This window comes from Schistocerca americana, chromosome 2 (assembly GCF_021461395.2).
Source record: "Schistocerca americana isolate TAMUIC-IGC-003095 chromosome 2, iqSchAmer2.1, whole genome shotgun sequence".
Lineage (NCBI taxonomy): Eukaryota > Metazoa > Arthropoda > Insecta > Orthoptera > Acrididae > Schistocerca > Schistocerca americana.
Window position 1 is genome coordinate 1,006,536,116 of NC_060120.1, and position 26,291 is coordinate 1,006,562,406.

The window sequence follows — 26,291 nt, forward strand, 5'->3', positions numbered from 1 at the left end:
AACCAGGTGATGCTGAATAAATTAGATTGGGAAACGAGACTCTAGATGTGGTGTATGACTTTCGCTATTTGGGCATCACAATAACTGGTCATGGCCACGGTAGAGAGGATATAAAATGTGGACTGGCAATGGCAAGAAAGGAGTTTGTAAAGAAAAGAAATTTGCTAATATTGAATAAAAATTAAAGTATTCAGAAATTTTTTTGACGGTATTCCTTTCGAGTGTAGACATGCAGGGAACTGAATCAAGGATGACCAACAGTTTAGACAAGAAGAGAAAGGATGCTTTTGAAATATGGTGCTATGAAAGAATGCAGATGATTAGATGGGTAGATCACGTGACAAATGAGGAGGTACTGAGTAGAATTGGTGACGCAAGAAATTTGTGGAGCATATTGACTAAACGAATGGCTCGGTTGATATGACACGCTCTGAGATACCTAGAGGTCACAAGTATACACACATCAAAAAAAGTTTTATATCACTTCGATTCCGAGAGTTCCAGAACCTGTACAAAAAATTGGAATAGATATCAACACAAACATCATTTCTCCTTCTTTTTTTGATTATGAAAGCCACACATTGCATGGTGTACCACTATACAGCGAGACCTTCAGAGGTGGTGGTCCAAACTGCTGTAAACACCGGTACCCCTAATATCCAGTAGCACGTCATCTTGCATTGATGCATGCCTGTACTCGTCGCGGCATACTATCCACAAGTTCATCAATTCGCTGTTGGTCCAGATTGTCCCTCTCCTCAACTCAACGGCGATTCGGCGTAGATCCCTCGAAGTGGTTGGTGGATCACGTTGTCTATAAACAGCCCTTTTCAATTTATCCCAGGCATGTTCAATAGGGTTCATGTCTGGAGAACATCCTGGTCAGTCTAGTCGAGTTATGTCATTATCCCGAAAGCAGCCATTCACAAGATTTGCACGATGGGGGTGCAAATTGTCGTCCATGGAGACGAATGCCTCGCCAATATGCTGCCGATTTGATTGCACTATCGGTCGGAGGACGGCATTCACGCATCGTACAGCCCTTACGGCGACTTCCATGCCCACCAGCGGCGTACGTCAGCCCCAAATAATGCCACCCCAAAATAGCAGGCAACCTCCACCTGCCTACACTCGCTGGACAGTGTGTCTAAGGCGCTCAGCCTGACCGGGTTGCCTCCAAACACATCTGGCTGAAGGCATGTGCGACACTCATCGGTGAAGAGAACGTGGTGCCGATCCTGAGCGGTTCACTCGGCATATTGTTGGGCCCATCTGTAATGCGCTGCATAGTGTCGTGGTTGCAAAGATGGACTTCGCCATGGACGTCGGGAGTGAAGTTGCGCACAGTTTTAATCGTAACACGACGTCCTGTGGCTGCACGAAAAGCATTTTTCAACATGGTGGCGTTGCTGTCAGGGTTCCTCCTGGCCATAATCCGTAGGTAGTGGTCTTCCACTGCCCTTGGGCTCCTGAGAGTGGCATGTTATCGATAGTTCCTGTCTCTCTGTATCTCCTCCATGTTCGGACAACATCGCTTTGGTTCATTCCAAGATGCGTGGATACTTCCCTTGTCGAGAGCTATTCCTGGCACAAAGTAACAATGCGGACGCGATCGAACCACGGTATTGACCGTCTAGGCATGGTTGAACTACAGACAACACGAGCCGTGTACCTCCTTCCTGGTGGAATGACTGGAACTGTTCGGCTGTTGGACCCCCTCCGTCTATTAGGCGCTGCTCATACATGGTTGTTTATATCTTTGGGCGGGTTTAGTGCCATCTCTGAACAGTCAAAGGGTGTGTCTGTGATACAATATCCACAGTCAACGTCTACCTCCAGGAGTTTTGGGAACCGGGGTGATGCAAGTGCAAAACTTTTTTAGATGTGTTAATTAAATCAATAGGAAGTGCAGTGAAGTTACAGAGAAATAACTTGGCAGTAAATATGAAGAAATCGAAGAAGTCGCCGCAGCAAGACCTGATTTAGCCTACGAAAAAGTCAAGACTGTCGGAGAAATCAGAAACAGGAGTTCTTCGAAAACGCAAAGGAGAGAGGGGAGAGGTGGCCTCTATGAGGAGGAGGAAGAACTTTCTGCTGACATAAAAGATGCTGTGTGTATCGTTTGGGAAAACATCCAGTATTAGAGTCTACGTTTGACAGAGCTACGGAAGTATTGCGTTCATACAAGACAGAAGGGGTAGTTCTGAGCGTTTAACATGTACGTAACAAGTTGGTAGGGCACCGCGACTTGTACACGTCCACCGCGGCGCTCGGCGGTGACAGCACCAAGCTACGACACCTGAAGATGGGCGCATAAGAGCCCGAAACCGGCCGTGTGGTAATAAGATAATCTTACAACTGCAGCAGTATTTTCAACGTCTGGTATTTTCAGACGATGAGAACGTTCACACAGCAGTTCTCGAATATTTCGTGATCGAGGGGCAGCGTTCCGTCGCCGAGGAATTGAACGATTGGCAGAACGTTCCTTCCGGTGTTTAGAGAGACTTGTTGATTAAGTTGAAAAATAATGGCATGTATCTGTGTCTTTTTGAAGTTTGGCGCAGCATTTGATAAAACTCTGGACACTACTTTGTATGTAGGGTAACGACAGCCGAAATATTCCATTATTTGAATGAAGAAGACCGCTGCGGCTATTGGAATTCTTTATCGGAGAACACGAGTGGTTGTGGAAAGTAAATTTCCGACTTCAGGTGCTTCACTGGACATAAAGGAATAAAAGAACTTATCAGAAATTTAGCCATGCCATGGGACGGCCAAGTGCAAGGGGCGTTCAAAAAGAAACGGGCTGGAGACAGAATTACAGAAACGATTACCTGTATGTTGGTTCAAATGGCTCTGAGCACTATGGGACTCAACCGCTGAGGTCGTTAGTCCCCTAGAACTTAGAACTAGCTAAACCTAACTTAACCTAAGGACATCACAAACATCGATGCCCGACGCAGGATTCGAACCTGCGACCGTAGCGGTCTTACGGTTCCAGACTGCAGCGCCTTTAACCGCACGGCCACTTCGGCCGGCTACCTGTATGTTGTCCGCCCCCGGTAGCTGAGTGGTCAGCGTGACGGAATGTCAACCCTAAAGGCCCGGGTTCGATTCCCGGCTGGGTCGGAGATTTTCTCCGCTCAGGGAGTGGGTGTTGTGTTGTCTTAATCATCATCATTTCATCCCCATCGACGCGCAGATCGCCGAAGTGGCGTCAACTCGAAAGACCTGCACCAGGCGAACGGTCTACCCGACGGGGGGTCCTAGTCACACGACATTTCATTTAATTTTCACCTGTATGTTAAAAGTATTGACGATAGCTTTTGAGACACTTGTCTGACTGTGACACAAGGCGGTGAACGGCTGTCTCATCAAATTCCCGGGGCTGCGATGTTAACCAGTTCTGCACGTACAGCTGGACGTCGTCGTCCGAGGTGAATCGTTTGCCTATTAGAGCCTTTTTAAGGGGACCATATATGGCGTAATCACAGGGAGAGAGTTTCGGACTCTATGGAGGGCGGCCGAGAACCCTTCGTTGGAATTTCTGCAGGAGTGTCCGCGAATGTTTTGACCGTAGGAGGCTTTGCATTGTCGTGGAACAGAAGAACCCCACGGTTGAGATTGCCTCGTCGTTTTGATTTGATCGCTTGGACAAGGGTGGTCAAGGTTTGCAAGTAGCGCTGGGCATTCACTGTTGTCCCGTGTTGCAGGAAGTGAATCAGAAGGGGGACATCTTGGCCAAAGAAGAGCGTCAGCATAACCTTTCCTGCACTCGTGTGGGTGGCCTTGTCTTTTTTTGGTTGTCGTGACCCTGGATGCTTCCAATGGAGACTTTTTCGTTTCGATTCTGGTTCGAAGTGATGACTCCACGACTCGCCTCCAGCCACCACTCGTGCCAGGAACGCCTTCCCTTCCTGAGCATAGCACTGCAGTTGCGCAAGACAGTGGGCCATTCGAAATGCTTCCTGGTGTGGATGTGGGGCACCTATTGGCACACACTTTGCTCATCATGGTGTGACCACTTTCGACGCTCAATCTGACCATTGCGGCTCTGGCTTTCACTGTCACTCGGCGGTCGTTGGTAATGAGTGCATCCACCAGCTGGGCGACGTCATGGATGATGCAGTGTGGTGCTCCAGACTGTGCATCATCGGCTAACGACACCCGTTCTTCGGTGAAGTGCTAGTGCCATGCGTTGACCCTTGCAAGGGACATGCAGTGATCGCCGTACACTTGTGACATTCGGCGATGAATGTCCGTCCCTCCTACTCCTTCCGCTGTTAGAAAACAAACAATACCTCTTTGCTCTTCTGTTGACGCCTCCATGTCACTGTTTGCAATGTCACTGGCAGCTTTGGACGATTGATACATGCTGCTGCTAGCTCTGTAAAGTCACGTCACGTGCACACGCACCCTCTAGCGATGGGCTGTGAACTTCCACGCTCTGGTCGGAACCACAACTCGGTACACACACCACGATATTATCCTCCTGTGCCGGCCGGATTGGCCGAGCGGTTCTAGGCGCTACAGTCTGGAACCGCGCGACCGCTACGGTCGCAGGTTCGAATCCTGCCTCGGGCATGGATGTGTGTGATGTCCTTAGTTTAGTTAGGTTTAAGTAGTTCTAAGTTCTAGGGGACTGATGACCTCAGAAGTTAAGTCTCATAGAGCTCAGAGCCATTTGAGCCATTACCCTCCTGTAACCGATTAGCAAATTCCAGAATTCGGCTCGTTTCTTTTTGAACGCCCCTAATACGAGACATAAGCGATAAGGTCTGTCTACCTATAGTCAAAATACTGAAGGTTCTATTTAAACCGGATAAAGCCATCCAAAACATTTACGAGGTATTTAAAACTTCTGTCACACGAATGTGCGAGCGTCTGTGATAAAAGGTAATGAGGGCTAAGGCCATCTACAACCTAAAAAAGAACGTAGTATAAACGTCAAATTAAGAATGTAGTCTCTGTTAGAATTATTATAATAAAAGTTATTAAAATACCTAGAAAAACGCAGCGTTTGTAACATTAAAATAGCAACTGTTGTGAATAGTGTCACAGTGTACATCCACTGCAGACAGCCTGGGGAGGAAGCTTTGGTGCTGCCGGCGCCAACTGAGCGATTTCTGTAGCGAGGCCTGGGCGGGAATCACCGGGAGAAAATGGGCAAAGTTCTAAGTGTTTTAGAAGAATTGGAGATTTTTCGAGCATTGAGAAGAGCCCGAGAAATTACCCTCAACTACCAGACAGATTTACGTCACAGAAACGTCCAAGCCAATTTTGATTATTTAAGTGGGCGACGTTATCCAGTTTTTGGTCTTTTATTTATGTGAAAGGCTTTTCATTTGTGAAACCAATTTTATTAAGTGCATTGAAATTCTTGTAGACATTGTTATCAATCTTGGCGCCGCGCCGCCACACACAGGTGTGCCATGAATGTCCGCCTGGGAAGCCGTCCATTTGGTTTGCAGTGGTAAAGAAGACAGTTGCGGGAATTACGTTTGTAGCGCCAGTTTGTGTGGCGTCGGAAGAAGTCCCCTGGAGATGTTGGCCAGCCTTTGTAAACCGTCATAATCTCGATGTTGAAGTATCGCATGTTGCACTTGTGACGTTTGAGTTTTCAACCAGTTTTTGTCATATTGAAATTTTGTGATCAAGCCTGATATGGACGATAAACTAAGGAAAAATTGTTTAATTTGCCAAGCGAATGTTAAACGCAATAGCCTGCTGAGGGCAACAAGGAAAGTGGTAAAGAAGATAGTAAACGCCAGTGTAGAAAATGGTTACTTAGATATTGATTTCAGGTGACCTGTTGTGAACAATAAAGAGCGTCCAGAGTGTGATTTGCGTTTGAAAGTACTTTATATTGAATATCTGCTGCCTAGCAAATAAAGCAGTCGTTTCTAAAGTGTTCATAAGAATGACGTGGTGAAACCAAGAGAATATTTTTCTAGAAAACTGAGTCAAGGGAAAGAACAAAAGTCATCATTCCCTAAGCGGGCGAAAATGTCGAGTAAAACACTTCTAGCGCCCTACAATGTACATAGCTTACTGAGCAGCAGAATGTAAGAAAGCCCGAACTATTGCAGATAAATTAGTTCTACCGTGTGCTGTTCACATAATGCCCAGCAGATGGCAGAACAGCTTTTGCCCATTCCTTGTCTGACACTACAGTTAGTCATCGAATTCAAGATTTAGGAGAGGATCTTCACGAACAAGTTATTAAAAAAATTAGATGAAGGGAATCTGGTTTGCAGCTTGATGAGGCCATTGATAGCAACAGAGATGCTCATTTAATTTTTTCATGACAGAAAATCAAATTAACTCAGTTCACACGATCCGTGTCCGGGCTTTACGGTGGTATACAAGCATCTACCCGCAGCAGAGCTCCTCATTTTATACGTAGTAATTGCATTATCTATGGAGATCCACTTGCTTCGCAACATATAAGTATTGATGTGAATCGAACAATGCACACTGTAATGAATGTGGTGATCTTTATTAAAACTCGTCTTCAAAAAGCTAGATTTTTTGAGTCAAATTTATCACGATACGGGGGCAGAACATACATCTCTCTTATTTTATACAAGCATTCACCAGCTTTCCAGGGGAAATGTATTATCACGCATTTTTTAACTTAAGCTATGAAGCTATTCTCACCCGGAAGAAGAAAATCTTATCAGGAATAAGTGTTTTTTAGACAATGACTTTCTACATAAGATCGCATATTTATGTCACATATTTGTGAAGTTAATGAATAATTCTGCGCAAGGAAGTGAAAATAATTTCATTTGGCATACTGACATAGTTTCAGCCTTCCAAAACAAGCTGCTGCTTTGGAACAGAAAAATGAGCGACGGAGGAGAAATGGACTACTTTCCATGTTTGAATCATTTTATAAGTGGCAATGAAATAAGTGTAACTGCAGATATTTTTCTATAAGTGAAAGACATTTAACTGAATTTCGCGTTCATTTAAAAAGATATTTTCCTGAGAATGTGGCAGGTTTCAGTGGGTTCAGAATCCCTTCAGTATTGATTGTCCTTCTGAGTTCAAAACTGTGGAAGAGAAAGGGTTGATAGCACATTCGTCAGATTCTACACTAAAGATTTTATTTTCTTCAATGACATTGCCGTCATTTTGGTATTCAATAAGGAAAAGGTTCCCAAGGTTATGAAATAAAGTTCTGAAGGTATTGATTTCCTTAGCAACGTCCAATCTTTGGGAGAGTGGTTTTCAGCAGTGGATGACATTAAAACCGAATACAAATCAAGACTTTGTGAGGAGATAGAAATTAATGTGGCTGTATCTTATTTAGCGCCAAATTCTGACGACTTGTGTAACAAAAAGCAAGCTCCGGTGCCGCACTGAGGTGAGTAGTATTTTTATTCGTAACGTTTTCATTAAGTATTTCATTTTGTAGAAGGTATTTTACAGGGGGACCAAAGACATAGTTGGTCAAGTGAGCCACGAACTCTAAAAGGTTGGAAACCAATGGTTCAGTATGTTCGATATTCTTAGTGAAGTGGATATAACCCGTTAGAAAATACAGATAACTAATATTGAGTACAAGAACCAAGAGGGGAGAGAGATCAAGAAGAAAGTAATCGGATTAAAAAGGGCACAACGCAGGAATATTTTCTGTGATGTACAATGTGTTGTCACCGCCAGACACCACACTTGCTAGGTGGTAGCCTTTAAATCGGCCGCGGTCCGTTAGTATACGTCGGACCCGCGTGTCGTCACTGTCAGTGGTTGCAGACCGAGCGCCGCCACACGACAGGTCTAGAGAGACTTCCTAGCACTCGCCCCAGTTGTACAGCCGACTTTGCTAGCAATGCTACACTGACAAATTACGCTCTCATTTGCCGAGACAATAGTTAGCATAGCCTTCAGCTACGTCATTTGCTACGACCTAGCAAGGCGCCATTATCATTTGTTATTTATCTTGGGATGCATGTACAGTCAGACCGATGTTCACCAATTATGGATTAAAGTTAAGTATTTCACCATCTGCGTCCGTTTTTCTAAGTTCTAATTTCCTTGTCATTTTCCAGACGTCACGCCAGCCTGCGTGAGCTTAAACGCGTGCCTTTCGGCTTCCTCCAAACCCCGTGAATTGGCTCCTGCCAATTCACAACATAAAACATGTACGATGGAATGCAGAAGTAGTTTGGAAAAAAAATGATAAATTAAGAAGTGGAATTAAATTCAGTCATAAAGAATATAAATGATTAGAATCGCCCATAAGATTACTCTACTCTGTGTTAGTGAAGAAAACTTACGGCAACTAGAGAATGCGCCCACTGAGCACAGAACCTGAAGTGAAAACGAATAAGGAAGACAGACGAACGGAGAGATTAGTTGCAGAAATGAAATATGCAAGAAACTCAGTATAAAAATTGGGTACCGTATACTAGACAAAGTGAAGGCATGCTACTACTTTTACTTTTGAAGTGAGATGACGCAAGACGGACGAAGCAGGTGAATAAAAGAAGCAGACTTACACAGGCAAGGAGGGAAATCCTTGGGTAAAAACAAAAAAAAAAAGAGGTAACTAAGCATTAAACACAGGCCGGATCTAGAGATGTTTCTGATGATGTACGTCTGGAGTACGACATGAAACTTCCTGGCAAATTAAAACTGTGTGCCGGACCGCTGCAGAGTGAAAATCTGTCTGGAAACATCCCCCAGGTTGTGGCTAAGCCATGTCTCCGCAATATCCTTTCTTTCAGGAGTGCTAGTTCTGCAAGGTTCGCAGGAGAGCTTCTGTAAAGTTTGGAAGGTAGAAGACGACGTACTAGCAGACGTAAAGCTGCGAGAGGGGGCGTGAGTCTGCTTGGGTAGCTGACATGGTAGAGCATTTGCCTGCGAAAGGCGAAGGTCCCGAGCTCGAGTCTCGGTCCGGCACACAGTTTTAATTTGTCAGGAAGTTTCATATCAGCGCACATTCCGCTGCAAAGTGAAAATCTCGTTCTGGAGTACGACATGTTATGATAGTGAAACATGGACATGGGCTGTGGGAAAGTTGGAAAAGAAGAGAACCAAAGCGTTCGACATGTGGTGTTCCAGAAGAACACATAATTGGACTCATAAGAAGTGAGGTTATCTCTAGAATTGGGATGGGAAGTAATAAGCGGAAAATACCAAACAGAAGATTGAACCGGACGGTAGGAATATTTTGGATATCAAAAAGCAACGTGTATGCTATGAAAGGAAGTAGATAGGAAAAAACTGCAGCGGAACATAGAGATTAGACTGTATATCAAAAAATTGAGGGCGTTAAGTTTGTGTAGTATTATGTCTGGAGTTACACAAGAGAGGAAATTGTGGCTGGTCGCCTTAAAGTAGAACATTGATGATCAAAATAGGCGCGTCGCGGTTAGTCATTACACTCAACGATATTTACTCATAAAGAAATTGAGTTTTAGGAGGAGAGCAACTCACGCCGCAGAGGCCGATGCCACCGGTGACGGGGCCGGTGCACACCGTGGCGTCCACCACGGGGTTGTCCTCTATGCCCAAGTCGTCGATCAGCTGGCGGCAAGTCGGGAAGTCAACGATAGTCACCTCCACTCACTGCAGGATATCAGGTGCCACAGTGTAATCGGCGGCGCCCCAACCGGAAGCAATCCCAGTCGAACCAGCTAGAACAACGTGAGAACTGCTACATTGTTCCGTCGAAAATGCAGTGCACGACAGCATCACGTCGTGTAACGACATATCAGAGAGTAGGACTAAATTTCGATAGCTTTTCAAGGAGAAATTAAATGGAATGTGATCAATACAATAACGTTCAGGTCGTTGACGCGTTCATAGAAAGGGTTCGCTACTTTTCACTTAGGTTTAGTTTAAATTATTGCTTATTCCATGGAGGACTGTTAACGTAATTGTTTACAATAACAAAGAACAACGACCTACGAATAAATAGTTTGTAGCGATACTTCTCCAAGGGCTTCTATGGTGACGTTTACCTAAGTCATTTTAACCCGACAATAGCGTTATTGTGATCAAGGTTATATATAAAACGAGTACAAAAACAATTGATTGCAGAATGATGGAAAAGTCGCGCACACCAGCCCCAAGCAACTAATAAACTGTGGAATGATGTCTTGGTACACACCACTGTTCACTGTAGTTTCAAAGAAAACAGATCTCATTATTCTTCAACTCGATACAGCACAGCACAATTTCAGTGCTAGTTGTTTCATGAAAGCTGTGCATATTTCGGGTGAGAAAATATTTGTGTCTTCAGCATTCATGTATCTGCTAAGATAAAACCACGCGTTTTCTTTCTTTCTTTAAGTCATCAGTCGTCTGACTGGTTCGATGCGGCCTGCCACGAATAACTCTCTGATGCCATCCTCTTCATCTCAGAGTAGGATTTAAAATCAACATCCGGAACTGATTTTAGGGTAAATCCCAATTTCTGTCTTCCCGTACAGTGTTTACCACCTACAGCTCCCTCTAGAACCAAGGGAGTTTTTACCTGATGTCTTAGCACTTGTACTATCATCCTTTGCTTTCTACTTGTCAGTGTTTTCCGTATCATCCTTTCTTCTCCAATTCTGCACAGAATTTCCCCATGTCTTTATTTATCAGTTCACCTAATACCCAGCAGTATTCTACGGACCAAACGTCAAACGCGCCAGTTTGGTCCTGTTCCAGATTTTCCACAGCCGGTGTTTCACTACCATACAATACTATGTTCCAAGCGTACACTCTAGATATTCCCTCCCCAAATTGTTTGATACCATCCAGAATTGTTTTGACCAACAACGCCCTCTTTGCGTATGATACTCTGTTTGTTCTGTCAAGCGTTGTATTCCTTCCAAGGCAGCAGAGTTCTTTGACAGTTTACTCCGCGTTCATCAGTTGTGATGTTAAGTTTCTCATTGTTCTCATTTCTGCTGCTCCTCATTACTTCCGTCTATCTTCGGTTTACTCTAAATACATACTCTGTACTCATGAGACCGTTCATTCTATTCAACAGGTCCTGTAATAGTTCTTCAGTGTCCCTGAGCATAGCAATCAGCGAATCTTATGATTGATATCCCTTCAGCTTGAATTTTAATCCCACTCTTGAACCTTTCTTTCATTTCCGTCATTGTTTCTTCGATGTAAAGACTGAACGCTAGGAACGAAAAACTGCAGCCTTGCCTCAACCCTTTTTAACCTGAGCACTTCGTTCTTGGTCTCCCTCTTTAATTGTCCCTTCTACGTATTGTGTATTACCAGTCTTTTTCTAGACATTACTTCTTGTTTCTCAAAATTATATAATTTCGAACATCATTTTACAATGTCGAACGCTTTTTCTTTGGCGACCGATACTATGAAGGCGTCTTGATTGTTTCTAAGTCATGCTTCCATTACCAATCGTAACATCAGAGCTGCCTCTCTGGTCCATTTATGTTAACTAAAGTCAAACTGATTCTAATGAAACAGATCGCAATTATTTTTTTAATTATTCCGTACTCCCGGCCGGGGTGGCCGAGCGGCTGTGGGCGCTACAGTCTGGAACCGCGTGACCGCTACTGTCGCAGGTTCGAATCCTGCCTCGGGCATGAATGTGTGTGATGTCCTTAGGTTAGTTAGGTTTAAGTAGTTCCAAGTTCTAAGGGACTGATGACCTTAGAAGTTAAGTCCCATAGTGCTCACAGCCATTTGAGCCATTTTATTCCGTACATTCTACTAGTCAGTAACTACGATGCACGAGCTATTAAGCTGATTGTGCAGTTGTTCTCTTACGTATCTCCCCTTGCTCTCTGGGGGATTCTGCAGATGAGTTTTTTCCGAAAGTCTGTAGTAAGTCTCCAGTCTCATAGTTTCTAGACACTAAGCTGGACAGTGGCTCCGTTCCTGCTTCTGCCCAATAACTGAAGAAATTCAGAAGGAATGTTATCTATTCATTCTGTCTTATTTCATCGTTTACCAGAGCTCACTTAAACTAAACTTATGTCTTCTATACCGACCTCCATTTCTAGTTCTGTCATGACATCAGACAATTCTTCTCTCAAGAAGATGCCTTTAATGTACTCCTTCCTACAATCTTCTCTCTCCTCTGCGTTGAGCTGTGTAATTCACATTGCACTCACTATGTTGCAGCCCTTGCTTTCAATATCACTGCAGTTCGTTTTGACTTCCCACTACCTTACCGAATAAGTCTTTTCATCTAACATTTCTTTTTCGTATATGTGGTGTCTGTAGAACAAACACCATTTTCAACCAGCAGCCATTAGTGATCAGAACACCTGTCTAGCACGCAGGAGATCCAGTTTCAAATGCTGGTACAGCATAAATTTTTTTTACTTTCCCCATAGTTGTAAATATATGTCCACTACCAGCTCAGTGTCATTAATTTCAAAGTGACTTGATTTCTTATTCGATTTCCTAACTTTTTTTTTGTGCCTTGTCACCTTGGATTACCTGCACTTCTCATTTATTCCTAACCGAACTTACTTTGCTGTATTCCGGAGCTATCTGTATATCAAGATTCATTCTGGAAGTGTTGACGTTACGTCAAAATTACTTCCACTTAATTTAGTTCTGTTAGTATAGCGTACCTGAAATGTAAATTAAGGAACATCCTCTGCTCCGTGACAGATGTATATTAGGTACTCTTCGCAAGTTTCTGTAATCGCATAACTTAGGAGACCAAACTGTCTTATAGTTCTGGACTGCCAGGAGCATGCGTGAGAGTTGACATGTTCGTTACTCACCTGTCGGAATGGATCCAGCGCTGGCCAGAGGAATAGTCTGCACGTAAGAGTTGAGGGAGAAAGTGGAGCTCAGCGTGAAGATAGCGATGTCGTTTGGGTGTATCTGAAGACCTCTGAAGAGTAAGAGTATTTCTCTCTCTCTCTCTCTCTCTCTCTCTCTCTCTCTCTCTCTCGCACACCCACACACAAACACACACACACACACACACACACACACACACACACACACACACACACACGCACACACATGAGAGGGGTAACATGGTGTGTTTATTCATTTATTGTTATTATCATTGACACCGCCGTTGAGCTATAATGAGGCAAAATAAAGCGAGTGAAAAGCCAGACGACTTGCAAATTCATTAAATTTAAATTAAAAAAGCGTCAGTGTGAAAGTGGCAGGAGAAAGTACCCTATCAAACGAAAATTTCGGCTCATATATTAAGCTTTCGGAGCTCCATAACCACTGAATCAGCGGAAATACGAGTGCCTTAGTCCCTTATTAATCGAGACGGGAGTGTCCAGTTAAATTCTGCATGGAATCCCATCATATCAAAACTTCGTGTTCAGCGTAGCCGGTGTCGCTTGCCTTTCGAAGACAATGGATCTGATACCCATCGCACCAGCTTTCACCAAGGAGGGCTCGCGAGACAGCGCACAGACAAACAGCGCAGGCACAACGCCAACTGGGCACCCCAAACATGTGCCGGCGGGGTCTTAAATAAGTGAGCGCTTTGTCTTTCCTGTCAGTATTCACCTGAAGATGACCAGAAGACTCTGCGCCGAAATATGGTGGCAGCAGGTTACAGGCATCCGGCAGTTGCCTGAAATCTTATGGAACATGTACCGACTGGATAGATCTTGGAAAAAGGAGTAAGACACAGCTGCTGTCTGTCTCCTCCTCTTTTCAATCTATACTTAGAAAATACGATTGACCGTTGCCCACTGGGTGACAAGTGGGTAAGAATTGGAGGGAGAATAATATGGTGTTTGAGGTTTGCATTCGACGTGGTCCTTCTAGCAACAGTTGAAAGAGAATTATAGTACATAGTGGATATCACCAAAGCTAGAGGAAATATTTGTGGAAGAAAATCAACATATAGAAAGCAAAAGTAATGATAAAGGAAATAAAAAGGTAAAGATAATTTTGAATATAGGAGTAAGGCTTTAAATACTTCGGAAGCAGGGTAGTAAATGACTGGAACAGCATCACAGGAATTTAAATCAGAATAGAGGTGGCGGAAGAGGCATTTTATAAGGGAAACAGAATTTTCTGCAGTAATATGGTCAAAGGTTTGAGGAAAAGGCTAATAAAATATTTTGCGTGGAGCGCCCTCCTTCGTGGTACAGAGCGGGGTCGCGCAGTGGTTAGAACACTGGACTCGCGTCCGGCCATCCTGATTTAGATTTTCCGTGATTTCCTTAAATCGCTTCCGGCAACCGTCGGGATGGTTCCTTTGGAAGGGCACGGCCGACTTCCTTCCCCATCCTTCCCTAATCCGGTGGGATCGATGACCTCCCTGTTTGGTAACCTCCCCCGAATCAAGAAACCAACCAACCATGCAGTGGTGAAACGTGGACACTGAGGAAGAAAAGTAGAGCAAGGCTCGAGGCGTTTGAAATGGGGGCATGGCAGAGAATGGAGAGTTGATTGAATAAAGTGAAAAATGAAGAGGTACTGAGAATAAGTGGCAGTAATAAAAGGAAGAAAACGAGAATGTATTGGAATTAGATTAGGAAAGACTGAGGAGTTTATGAAAACAGAAGCGTATGAGGAAAGAAAGAGGAGACGAGGGAGGAATAGAATTCATATACCGGACGGTGTGACGAACGGCAGCACATACAGCAGTATTAAGAAGGAAGCGATGGATAGCAAAGTGCATGCTAAAATAGCAGAAAACTGATGGTGATATAACTTGAAGTCTCTAGAACCTAATGTTACAGCTTCGTTAACAGAAAAATTTAGAAGTGACAGAAAGCTAGAAGAATGAAGCAGAAGTGAAAGAAAAGCCTACTGTCACGGTACTCTCTGTACCTGTCTTGAATCTACTGAAGACCGCTGACTACGTAGTCCTTTATAGCTATTTTTTCACCTGCACTAAACTACCGGCAGCTAATCCTGCGTGGCCCAACAATAACTGGGCCTTCGCATTAGCATTTGTGTTTCTGTGTCCGTTCTTGTATGGCGTGAAACTGAAGCAACTATGTATTGTGAGTCCGTCTTGCCGCAGTAGTAACACCAGTCAAGCGCTGCCGGGCTGGGCTAGCGCATGGATGGGTGACCATCGGCTCTGACGAGCGCTGTTGGCAAGTAGGCTTCGCTCAGCCCTTGTGCTATTTGGTTGAGAAATAGCTACTCCGGTCTCGTAAACAGACAAACCGCCGGGAGAGCGGTGTACTGACCACATGCCCCTTCGTATCCGCATCCCGTGACGCCTGTGGCTGAGGATGATACGGCGGCCGGTCGGTACTATTAGGCCTTCCTGGCCTGTTCGGACGGAACTTTTTTATGTATTCTTGATGAACACATTACATCAATAATAGGCCTACTCATAAATGTCCCGTTTCGACTCATCTCCATCTCTATTTGGTGAGCTTCCCTGCTTATCGTTACTCCTTCTCGAGGTAGTTGTGCTACTGTTCTCTTTGTACACATACGCTCCAAACCTATTTGATCCTGACCCACTTGGTTACCAGATATACAATCCAGTATTCGAGTAGTATGTTCTCTGTTGTGAAAATCATACTACAGTGGTCGTGAATTTCTATTGACATCAGTGTTAAATAACTCCCATCCTTCGATAACTTGACCAAACTGACCAAAAATTACAATGAAGTACCACATGTTCTGGTGTCATATTTTTAACGTGCTGTGAGCTCTTGCCTTACCCCTGTTTTGTGTAGGTGGACTGAGTATGGACCATTTCCAGTAATGAATTGCAACATTCCCTTGGCTGGGTCATCCAGGCGCTGTCGCAGCCCGACTTTCACTTGGCTATACACACGCCTACCAGTCGTCCTAAAATACGTGAACGAAAGTGTATAGTAACAGATGCTGGAATATTACAGTAAATGTGGATCTGAAACGAGTCGTCTGTGAAATAATTGCGAATCTATGGTTACGAACCACACCTGACCAGCATGATAATAATTACTTTATTATTTTGCAACGAACCATCGGACATCATGGATGCCACATATCTAAATACTCAGAATACACTATTGAACAGCCTCAGAAATATGATGTATACATGCAGACCGAAGCACCTAATGAAATGGCTGGTATTTGAACTCTGGTCTCCCGCTCACTAGGTAGATACGCAAACCACTACGCCACCCTGGCACACCGGGTTTGTACAACTGCACAGACTACCCTAGCATGCCTCACTCCTCAGTCCAAATTCCCATTCATGACTCAAGCCGGTTTGTATACCCTGTGCCAGGGTGATGTAGTGGTAAGCGCATCTGCCAAGCGAGCAGGAGACCCACGCTCGAATCCTAGCCATGGCACAAATTTTCATTCATCGCTTCAGTATGCGCATATACATAAGAGACGCTTGAGACTTGAAAGGGTCCCTGAAACCACATAGTTTCATCTGATTAAAGCACCTCAGCCTGTGTTTCACTCAGGATCCCACGTTTCATTCGGTGCTATTCAAATATAGTTGGAGAGCCTTTGCAAAGCTGTTCGAATTCAGGGGGAATACCAAGTGGGCTGAGGCATGAATAAGAATTTTGATCGAGGAGGGAAGCGTGCTAGGATAGTCCGTGCAGTTGTGCAAACCCACTGTGCCATGGTGGCGAACTGGGCAGTGTATCAGCCTAGTCCACACATGTTTGAGAAAGGTCTCAACCACCAAGAAGTTGTTACTGGATTTAGAGTTCACCTAGTAAATAACGAAGTAAACTAAAAGTAAACTGCATACTTATCAATGTAATTAGATGGGTAACTAGTGGCAACTGGTGGTTAGTATAATTGTATAATTTACAGAAATAATTTTCACTTGCAGATTGTGGCAATTGATGCACAATTTGGTTTTTATCACGTTTTGAGAACTTTCCGTAAATGTGTTTATGGAACACGATCTCAGAATGAATGAACGAATTTTCAGCTAGAAGGGCGTTGGCAAACACCTATAAAACGTTTCTGCACTACCTACTGCATGAGATACAAATCGCGTCTCGGAAGATAGGGATCTAGACTTAAATATTACGTTAGCTGTAACGAAGTCTTCTATACCAGACTCAAATATCCGAACAACGACGAATCGACAGCTTAAGACGAAAATGTAGCCCTTGGTGCGGTCTACAAAGAAGATCTTACTGACTGGTCCTACTCACCCTGGGAAGTCGGGGTGCGGGATCTGCTGAAGTACCTGCGGCTCCTGCTCGGTGCCGTCTTCAGAGGAGAAGTCCACTTCTCCAGCCACCGCCTGACGACAAAAGAGTATTTTTTCTAACTCCAGTACTCGTAGACGACATTTCAGCATTGACATTATTGCCTCAGACCAACAAGTGATATCCCTGCGACATCCTTACTGTAACAGAATTTCCTGTTCAATACGATCAAATTTTGCGGACAATATTACGTATTTCCGATAATCTTGCTTTTAAGTCATCAGATTTTAAACTGAAACTTATTTCATTTTATACAACACGAGTAATATTGTTATACAGTGTTTGGTTCTCTACATGTATTCAGTACTTAACAAAAATATGGTTAATCATGTTACTCATTTGTAGGTATTTTAGGGGTAAGTTTTTTAAGTGCAGTATTATTTTCTCTTTCGATGTGCAATCATATGTCACCGGTTCGTGGACTGAAAGTAGTCAGTACGACAGTTCGTTTAGCAAACAATGTGAGAGGTACTTGTTATTCTCCGTCTTTCAAATAAAAGTATAAATAGCTGTTGTAAATGATAAAGCTATCAACTTACAAGGCTACCTGAGCTCCACTAAACAACGGAAACCTGTTCTACAAACCTCAGTGCTCACGGATCTCTGCGAAACCTTCAACAGCGTTATGTTAGCAAACATATTTACGAAGAAGTAAATTTTATATTTACTACTATTCATATATTCATTTGGTCAGTCATTCACTACGATTATTAAAAGTGTAACTATTGCTAATGCCAGGCAAGACGTACAGTTTTATTCTTACGTTTGGAGTTTTACACGAAGCGAGTATGATAATGAATTATTTTGTACGCAAATAGTGTAACATCATTGACTGTGATTTTGGGAACAACGTAATATGCTATCTACACTATGATACTAGTTTTTAAAACACTGCTACGTGCTGTTTCTTGGCAGACATTTGATTGCAAGTGAAGAGTGACAAAAATGAACAATTATAAGTGATTAACTTTTCTCATCCTTCTCTAATGAAATGCTTTCTGGCATTCATGTTAGATATTTTCAAAACAAGTTCTTGAAGGAGACGTATTGTGACCTAAAATAATTTGACTAGAACTGGGATTATTAGAACAATTGGTTCCAATAACAATACTGCTATCTTATGGTTCAGCAGCGTCAAAACGCTGCAGTGATAATGGCAATATGAATTGGGCTTTAGAAGTAAATCCTTAAAAGACTCTGGTATGCGCAAATTTCGCATCTTCCCGCCTTAGTTAAACTGAACACAAATAAATTATTCCTCTATTCTTACACATTTGAAACGTTCAAGCTCAAAAAGCCACAAATGTATAGAAGTGTCCTACATTTTTATTTAAGACAAATCCATCATTTAACCGTCAATAAGATTTACCCTTCTTGACGTTTAGCAGTAGCCTGATTGTTGTAACAACGATATGTTGTACAGTCATTCCAAATAAACATAAAATAATAAAATTGATACACCAGTTGAGGCTTGGTAGTGCTCAAGTGATAGAATTAGCTCATCACTGATGCTAATCGCTAATGAAATGAACATTTCACACATAAAACATCCTTCTGCAAGTAAGTAATGTCTTTCAAAAAGTTCAATGTGGCAGTGGAGCCCAACATTAGAAAGAATATTGTCGAATATAAATCTATCTAACACCGGATGTTTTACAAAAAATAGTAAATGCTTCAGGAGAGTATATGACAAACAAATGCGAGTAAAACATCCCATAAAAATTGTGCCAGCTTGTTTTGGCTACAGAGATACAGAGGCTAGAATGTAACCCACACGCGTACTCACAGAAGGTACTAAGCAAACACAGGTTAAAAGTCAACTTTCGTAAATTTGACCGACGAATTTAACGCACTTTCTAATTCTCTTAGCAACAATACGTGTAGCTCTTCTGACATCATCTTGGAGTTGTTCTATGCTCGCAGCGCTATTAGTAATCCGAATGCCTCTCGTTTTTACTTTCTCTTTGTAGGGTGCAACCTTCAGCCAAGTTCACAGCTAAAATCTGGAAAGCTTGATGGCCAAGAAAGGTCATCATTTCTCCCAATCCGTCTTCCGGACACTTTTAGATTTAGATGATGTATCACAAGACGACTAGAATGCTTCTTTCGAAGAACATAACCTATTCATGTAGCCAAACGAGCCTCTACTAAAAATTCTGGAGCTCGTTTTCAGTGAAGTCTGGATAACGGAGCCCAGTAAGACGATGTAGTGACACAATAGGCCCAGATGACTAACTGTCTATCATACGACACCACACATTGACAGAGAAATGTTTTTGAAACGTATCTCCACTAAGGGACGTGGTATTTCCGTCGTACCGCCAACGACAGTTAGAGTGATATTGATTTCGTCTCAGATGCAAGTGGTTTCATCAATGAGCAATATTAATGAGATTCCGCGGTGATGTTCGAATAGCCAATGACAAATTTCCAAAAGCTTACCTTCTTGTCCTCCCGCAGCAAATGGTAAGGACAGGGTGTTTGCATTTGTAAAATCCGTCACATCGTTGTACAGAGGTTTGAAAAGGAAATATGGATATTCTGAACACATATTACCATGCCTAATCAGCGTAGGAAACCCGCTGCCATTCTGAACAGATTCCAGTCGTCTCGGAATGGACAAAAGCAGGTCCTATGTGGTTTTGGTTCAAATGGCTCTAAGCACTATGGGACTTAACATCTGAGGTCATCAGTCCCATAGAACTTAGAACTACTTTAAACCTAACTACCCTAAGGACATCACACACATCCATACCCGAGGCAGGATTCGAACCTGCGACCGTAGCAGCAGCGCGGTTCCGGATTGAGGCGTCTACAACCGCCCGGCCACAGCGGCCGGCTATGTGGTTTCCAATAGAATCTTGTACCATCCTTCCTAAAAAAATAGTAACAAGTTTAGCTAACGATGATGGAGTTGGATAGCGCTCACGTAACGTTCTCTGCAAAGTAAGCCACAAAAGCCCAGTAATACTGAGTTCTGGTGATAACGAGGGCAGATGTGACAACTCATCCTCGTGTTCACAAAACTCGTTCTGGACGATGAGGGCTGTGTGAACAGCCCCCTGTCGCCTTGGAACACACCATAGCCATTGGCGAACGAACATTGTACCTGATCAGCCAAAATTGTTACATAATCCTTGGCTGTAACACGACCTTGCAGAGTAGCCGTGGGGCCCATGGAAAGCCACATAAAGGCTGCTCAGATCGTCACTGAACCCACGCCATGGTTCACTCTTGTATACTCCTCCAAATAACCTCTTTCCAATTGCTCCGTAGTACAGTTTTACGGCTTTTGCACCACTTTTTCTTGGTACTGACTTTTGCATCGCTGGTTGATGGTTTCGCTATTCCGCGCATTCTCTGCTTATGGAGCTCCCCTTCGCGATGTTTTGGTGATAACCGGATTGGCAAGTGCGACGTTCAACTCTGCAGTGACTTTTGCAGCTGCCATCCTCTTATATCTCGTCACAATCTTCTTCAAACACCCCCCTCCCCCCCGGGTTCCCGGGTTCAATTCCCGGCGGGGTCAGTGATTTTCTCTGCCTCGTGATGTCTGGGTGTTGTGTGATCAACTAACCTAAGGTAGTGGTTGGCACTTTTGTGGAAATGAACACGCCAAAGTTCTAGGGGACTGATGACCACAGATGTTAAGTCCCATAGTGCTCAGAGCCATTTGAACCATTTTGAATCACCCCCCCCCCCCCCGTCACGGTCATTGTACATACGCTTAGCGGATGATGTTTTCCCGCTTACCCCGCCTGCGGTGTAAATCTTCGATATGGCGCTCTCAAAACACCAAACACCTCGGTTCCATTGGTTACGGAAGCACCAACAATATGAGGACCTACAATCGGCCCAACTTCAAGTTCACTTCATTCTCATATGCATAATGTACACAGAACTACACAGAACCCTATTGTGACCACCACTCGAACTGAAACGTATTGAGAATATTGCACAGGTCCGTTCTTGCTCAAATAAAACAGTGCGATCTGAACGCTTGACTAGCATATGCATTTATCTGAACCATGCATTTCTAGTGGTGTTTCCATATTTTAGCCGAAGTGTACGATTGTTGAATGACTTCTTTCTGGCAACTGAATGAAGTCTTCTCATGAATTCACACTCTATTTGGAGTTTGACTGCTGGGTACTGCACCACTGTCATCCAATTTGGTGACAAAAAGAGGAAACACCCCTGAATCGGATATTCTGCGGTTAAAATACGTCTACGACATTCACTACGAGGGGCACCTGCGTTTCCATTATGAACTCCATACACAAGATACCATACCGGCGTGCAGTGCACTTCTAAAGGCGTGCGGCATTCATAAGTGATAAAATACAGTTGTCAACAAATCGCAGTGACGATCGAGAAATTCTGTTTTGGACCTCAAGCTCAACTACAGAACTTCAAAACAGAAATGACAGTGGATAAATAAACTCATGGCAACTGGAGTACCAACACGCGAAGTGTACCTTATCTCTGGAGCTACCTGTATCTCTAACCAATAAAAAATACTGGGGGGGTGGGGGGGTGGGGGGAGCGTTCAATATGTAATGCAACACAGTCTTTTCCTCGGCCAATTTCCATTGAAAAAATTCGGAATTTGTTGTGGGATATTGTGAAATATTCGCGCTTCACCCTCTACAGTTTCGTCAAGTTCCGATACACGTAGTCTTCAAAGTAGTGTCTATTACGGACCTGCGTTCCAAGCAGAGAGCTATCATTGAATTTATTTTGACGGTAAACCAAAAGCATAGCAGCTATTCATAGGCGCTTGCAGAGAGTCTGTAAAGACCTGAGAGTGAAAACAACCACGGTGAGTCGTTGGGCGTGGCGCGTGTCATCATCGTATCAAGGTCAAGCAAAGCTGTCCCATGTCCCGTGTGCCGGCCGTCCGCACACAGCTGTGACTCCTGCAATGTTGGGAAATGTGAACACTCGTTTTAGTGATCGAAGGATCACTCACACACTTTGCTGTTCAACTGGACCTCTCTTTTGGTAGTGCTGACACAGTCGTCCACCAGTTGCGGGTTTTCCCCCTATGTTCCTCGCCGCCTAACAGGAGACCATAAAGAGTAACGAAGGATCTTCTACGCGGAATTGTTTGCGCGTTACGAGGCTGATAGCGACAATTTTTGCTGAACATCGTCACATACGATGAAACATGGGTTCATCACATCAAACCGAAAATAAATCGGTAATCCATGCCGCAGTCCATGACGCACACCACCTCTCCCTCAAAGAAAAAGGTTCAAAGCCGGACGATCAGCCGGCAAAGTCATAGCGACGGTCTTCTGTGGCGCCGGCCGCTGTGGCCGAGTGGTTCTAGGCCCTCCAGTCCGGAACCGCGCTGCTGCGATGGTCGCAGGTTCGAATCCTGCCTCGGGCATGGATGTCCTTAGGTTAGTCTAGGGGACTGATGACCTCAGATGTTAAGTCCAATAGTGCTTAGAGCCATTTGAACCATCTTCTGTGACTCTGAAGGAGTTAGTCGATTTGACGTCCTCCATCATGGGGCGGCGATAATCTTTGAAGTGTATTGTGGGTACCCCCAGCAAACTGAATGAACGACTTTGCCGTGTTCATTGCCACAAAAGTGCCAACCACTTTCACCTTCTCCAAGAGAACGCTAAGCCTCACACAACAGGATCTGACAAAACTTCATTTGACTGTCCTTGATTATAGACCACACAATCTGGATCTGCGCGTTCCATACGTTTGGTTCAATGAAGGACGCGCTCTGTGGAAGCAGTATGTAGATGATGTGGAGGTTACTGATGAAGCAAGACGTTGGCTTCGACGTCGGCCAGTTGCGTGCTACCATGGGGGCAAAGAGGCAGTAAGTTGGCGTAAGGTAGTCGCATTCAACGGAGATTATGTTGAAAAATAGGATTTTGCAACCATAACGGTGGAGAATAATATGGTCAGAAAGAAAGTGTTGAACTACTTAATGTACCCTCCCCGTGTTATTCGAGTTAATCTTCCCAACTAAGACATAAAATAGTTTCTATTCCTCCAAACACCCCTTATAATGACTGATTTAACAGAGTGACTTCTACAGAGAATGTCACTGAACCGCATAAAAGTTAATTTTAATTATTCTTTATTAAAGACGGTTAATGGATTTTATTTTTGAATGCCTTGAATGTAAATGCTTATTAATGTCTGTAAAAGATATAATTGTAAAACAATTGTTATTATCATATTTTACCTAGTGATAACCCACATAATACCTTAGACATAAGGTCGTTGCTTACTGTAATTTATGAGAGTACGTACATATGTAAGTCACATGCGACGATGTAGTATTTTGCTTTACTTTAGAATACCTATACCATCAACTACTTCATTGCATGAATACTCATAATTATTTGTTATTTTATTCATAGTTGTAATCTTCACCAAATGTAGGCTATATTTTTCAGAATAAAATTCAGTTGTCAATTGCAAATATATTTTTATTGTGTTTTACCGGTTTCGACAAATTAGTGTGTATCTTCAGAAGCTTAATATTGGTCTAGCAGATGACAATATCTTCTTCATAGAAGCAAAACGCCACGATGTGTCCGGATATGTACATATTGTATGTGGTCAGTGTAAACACAGATTGACAATTTTAATTGTTTTAGCTGTCAACCTGTACTTACAATAATCACTTACAAGATTTACATTTCTGGACACTCCAAGGCATTACTCTTCTATGAGGAAGACGTTGACATCTGCTAAACCAGTACTAAACTTCTGAAGATGAGAAATTAATTTGTCGAAACCGGTAAAGCATAATAAAAATACATTTGCAACAGGCGACTGAATTTTATTCTGAAGAACCATTATTATTTTCTGGAGTGGCAGTTAACGTGGTTTTTGGTTTTACAACTGTCGATTCCTCATACATTCTATTCACGTACTGGAAGTTCGCTGATTTTCATGCGTCATGAATTTTCATATTTTCACTACAAGGAAAAAAATATAGTTGAAATGATAATTAAATGGACACCCTAGCTGCAAACAGGCGTTGATGTACTTCATTGGGGACATGTTGAAAATGTGTGCCCCGACCGGGACTCGAACCCGGGATCTCCTGCTTACATGGCAGACGCTCTATCCATCTTTTTTTTTTTTTAATCTCATTTTGTTCCCTTTTGTTCGTTGTGTCTGCTCGGGGCGGACGTCGTAAGACCCCGTTTAAGTTCGTTGTTGATCGATTAACTCAGTTTTTTTATTACAGAGGGCAGCTACCCCTCTGACCGAACACGCTGAGCTACCGTGTCGGCTATCCATCTGAGCCACCACGGGCACAGAGGATAGTGCGTCTGCAGGGACTTATCCCTTGCACGCTCCCCGTGAGATCCACATGTCCCCAATGAAGTACATCAACGCCTGTTTGCAGCTAGGGTGTCCATTTAATTATCATTTCATTTCTAGCAAAGCTGCATGGTCATCCACGGTAAGTGTTCTTTCGGGAACAGATACTACCGTCATATATAAAAAATATAGTTTTGTTCTTTTTCATCGAGAGCAACAGAGAATTGAATGCTCATGTCGTGTAGGAAATTGTTCATCTTTCGCAGTCGAGAATACGGAGGTTCTTTTAGAGTAAAATACTTAATATGAGGCTATTTTTCCTGTACTTACATAGTAGGTGCCGGTGTCCATGATACAGTGAGCAGCGGTGAGCACCCTCGTGGTGGATATGATGGAGCCTCCACACATATGTGATCGGGTGAACAGTTCAGTATACTGCAGTGACACTTGGTACGGGAACTGCCCTGCAAGTCCAGTATCAAGTTACTTATCACTGACTATACACACAAGTAATTGACTCTTAGCATCCTACTGGATAAATGATAAGGTGTCATATAATGAAATCCTTCTATGCATATTGAGTTGTGGATCCTGTTCAAAAGAATACTGAAACTTCCTTAATCTAAAGTTTCCCGACGTCGCTGAAATGTATATACTACGACAGATACTGTACGACGACAGCAGCTCCATCCGTTCTGGGGAAGGAACTCCATTCCCTACCATTATTCGTTAATTTGCGCTCTCTGATAAAAATATTCCAGATATTTACTAGTGGCTGTTAATATGGGGCGTCCGCACCCATCACCTTTGTGACGGCTTGACCTCTGCTGGTGGCGCATTCAGTGAGGCGTCTGAATCTCTGTGGAGGAACGGCAGTTCGTTCTTGATGAAGATCCGATACCAGACAAGGCAGTTACGGTGCACTCTGTGGTACGGAGCGAAGTCGACGTTCTATGGGCGTTCCTTTGTGTTGCGATCGGAACTTTCTACTTTTCACTTTGTAAGTTGAAGAGCTTGATAATGGAATACAAGAGTTCTGAAACATGTTGTGGTAAATAAATCGAACATTTTCAACAGCTAGTGAATAATATTTTCTGTACTCATTTCAGGAATGTTACTCTCCATAAACCACTGCCTGGCAGGTGCTTCTTTGTGGCAGGGTGCATTGTCATGGTGACAGAAGCGGTCATAGTCTCCAGACTGTTCTTCTACTGCACGCACTACACAATGCTGTAAAATGTGGTCAAATCCTTCCGTATTTAGCGTTCTACTAAGCAAAATAAGGGGACCGTAATGTAACCACGAAAAATACTTCCATACCTAAACACCACATACTCTGCGCTTTTTTCTTGTGGAAGAAACTGTGTAGGCTACACAGTTCTACACTTTACTTTTTATAAAGAATAAGGGTTATACTTACGTAGCCTACTACGTACAGTGCTTCCTTTCACAATGTTTTAAGAGGCCGTGGACCCACATATGAACAAAATTTATTCCGCACTTCACTGGTGGCACTGCACATTATGGCAGGTATTTTTCTCCAGGGATTGCCCAAACCCAAAGCCTTCCATCACATTGCCACAGGGTGTAGCGTGAGTCATTGTTCGAAATTTTAGAGGCCATGGACCCACGTATGAACAAAATTTCCTCTGTACTTCACGGTTGGCGCTTCGCATTATGGCAAGTAACTTTCTCCAGGCATCCCCCAAACCCAAAGCCTTGCATCAGATCGCCAGAGGGTGAAGCGTGAGTCATACTCTAATGTTTAAAGGCTCTGGACCCACATATGAACAATATTTCCTCTGTACTTGACTTTTGGCGCTACACATTATGGCGGGTATGTTTCTCCAGGAATTGCCCAAA

At 43.4% G+C, this 26,291-nt stretch overlaps 1 protein-coding gene across 1 annotated transcript in view; it reads right to left on the reverse strand.

Moving 5' to 3' along the window:
• The window catches only part of LOC124594617 (mite allergen Eur m 3-like), a 32,503-nt gene that overhangs the window by 2,254 nt on the left and 3,958 nt on the right, over nucleotides 1–26,291 (reverse strand). The window contains exons 2-4 of the mRNA XM_047132988.1: nucleotides 24,759–24,892; nucleotides 17,096–17,152; nucleotides 9,448–9,537 (exon numbers count right to left, since the gene is read on the reverse strand). Coding sequence (XP_046988944.1) covers nucleotides 9,448–9,537; nucleotides 17,096–17,152; nucleotides 24,759–24,892 — 281 coding nt within the window. The remainder of the gene's footprint in view (nucleotides 1–9,447; nucleotides 9,538–17,095; nucleotides 17,153–24,758; nucleotides 24,893–26,291) is intronic.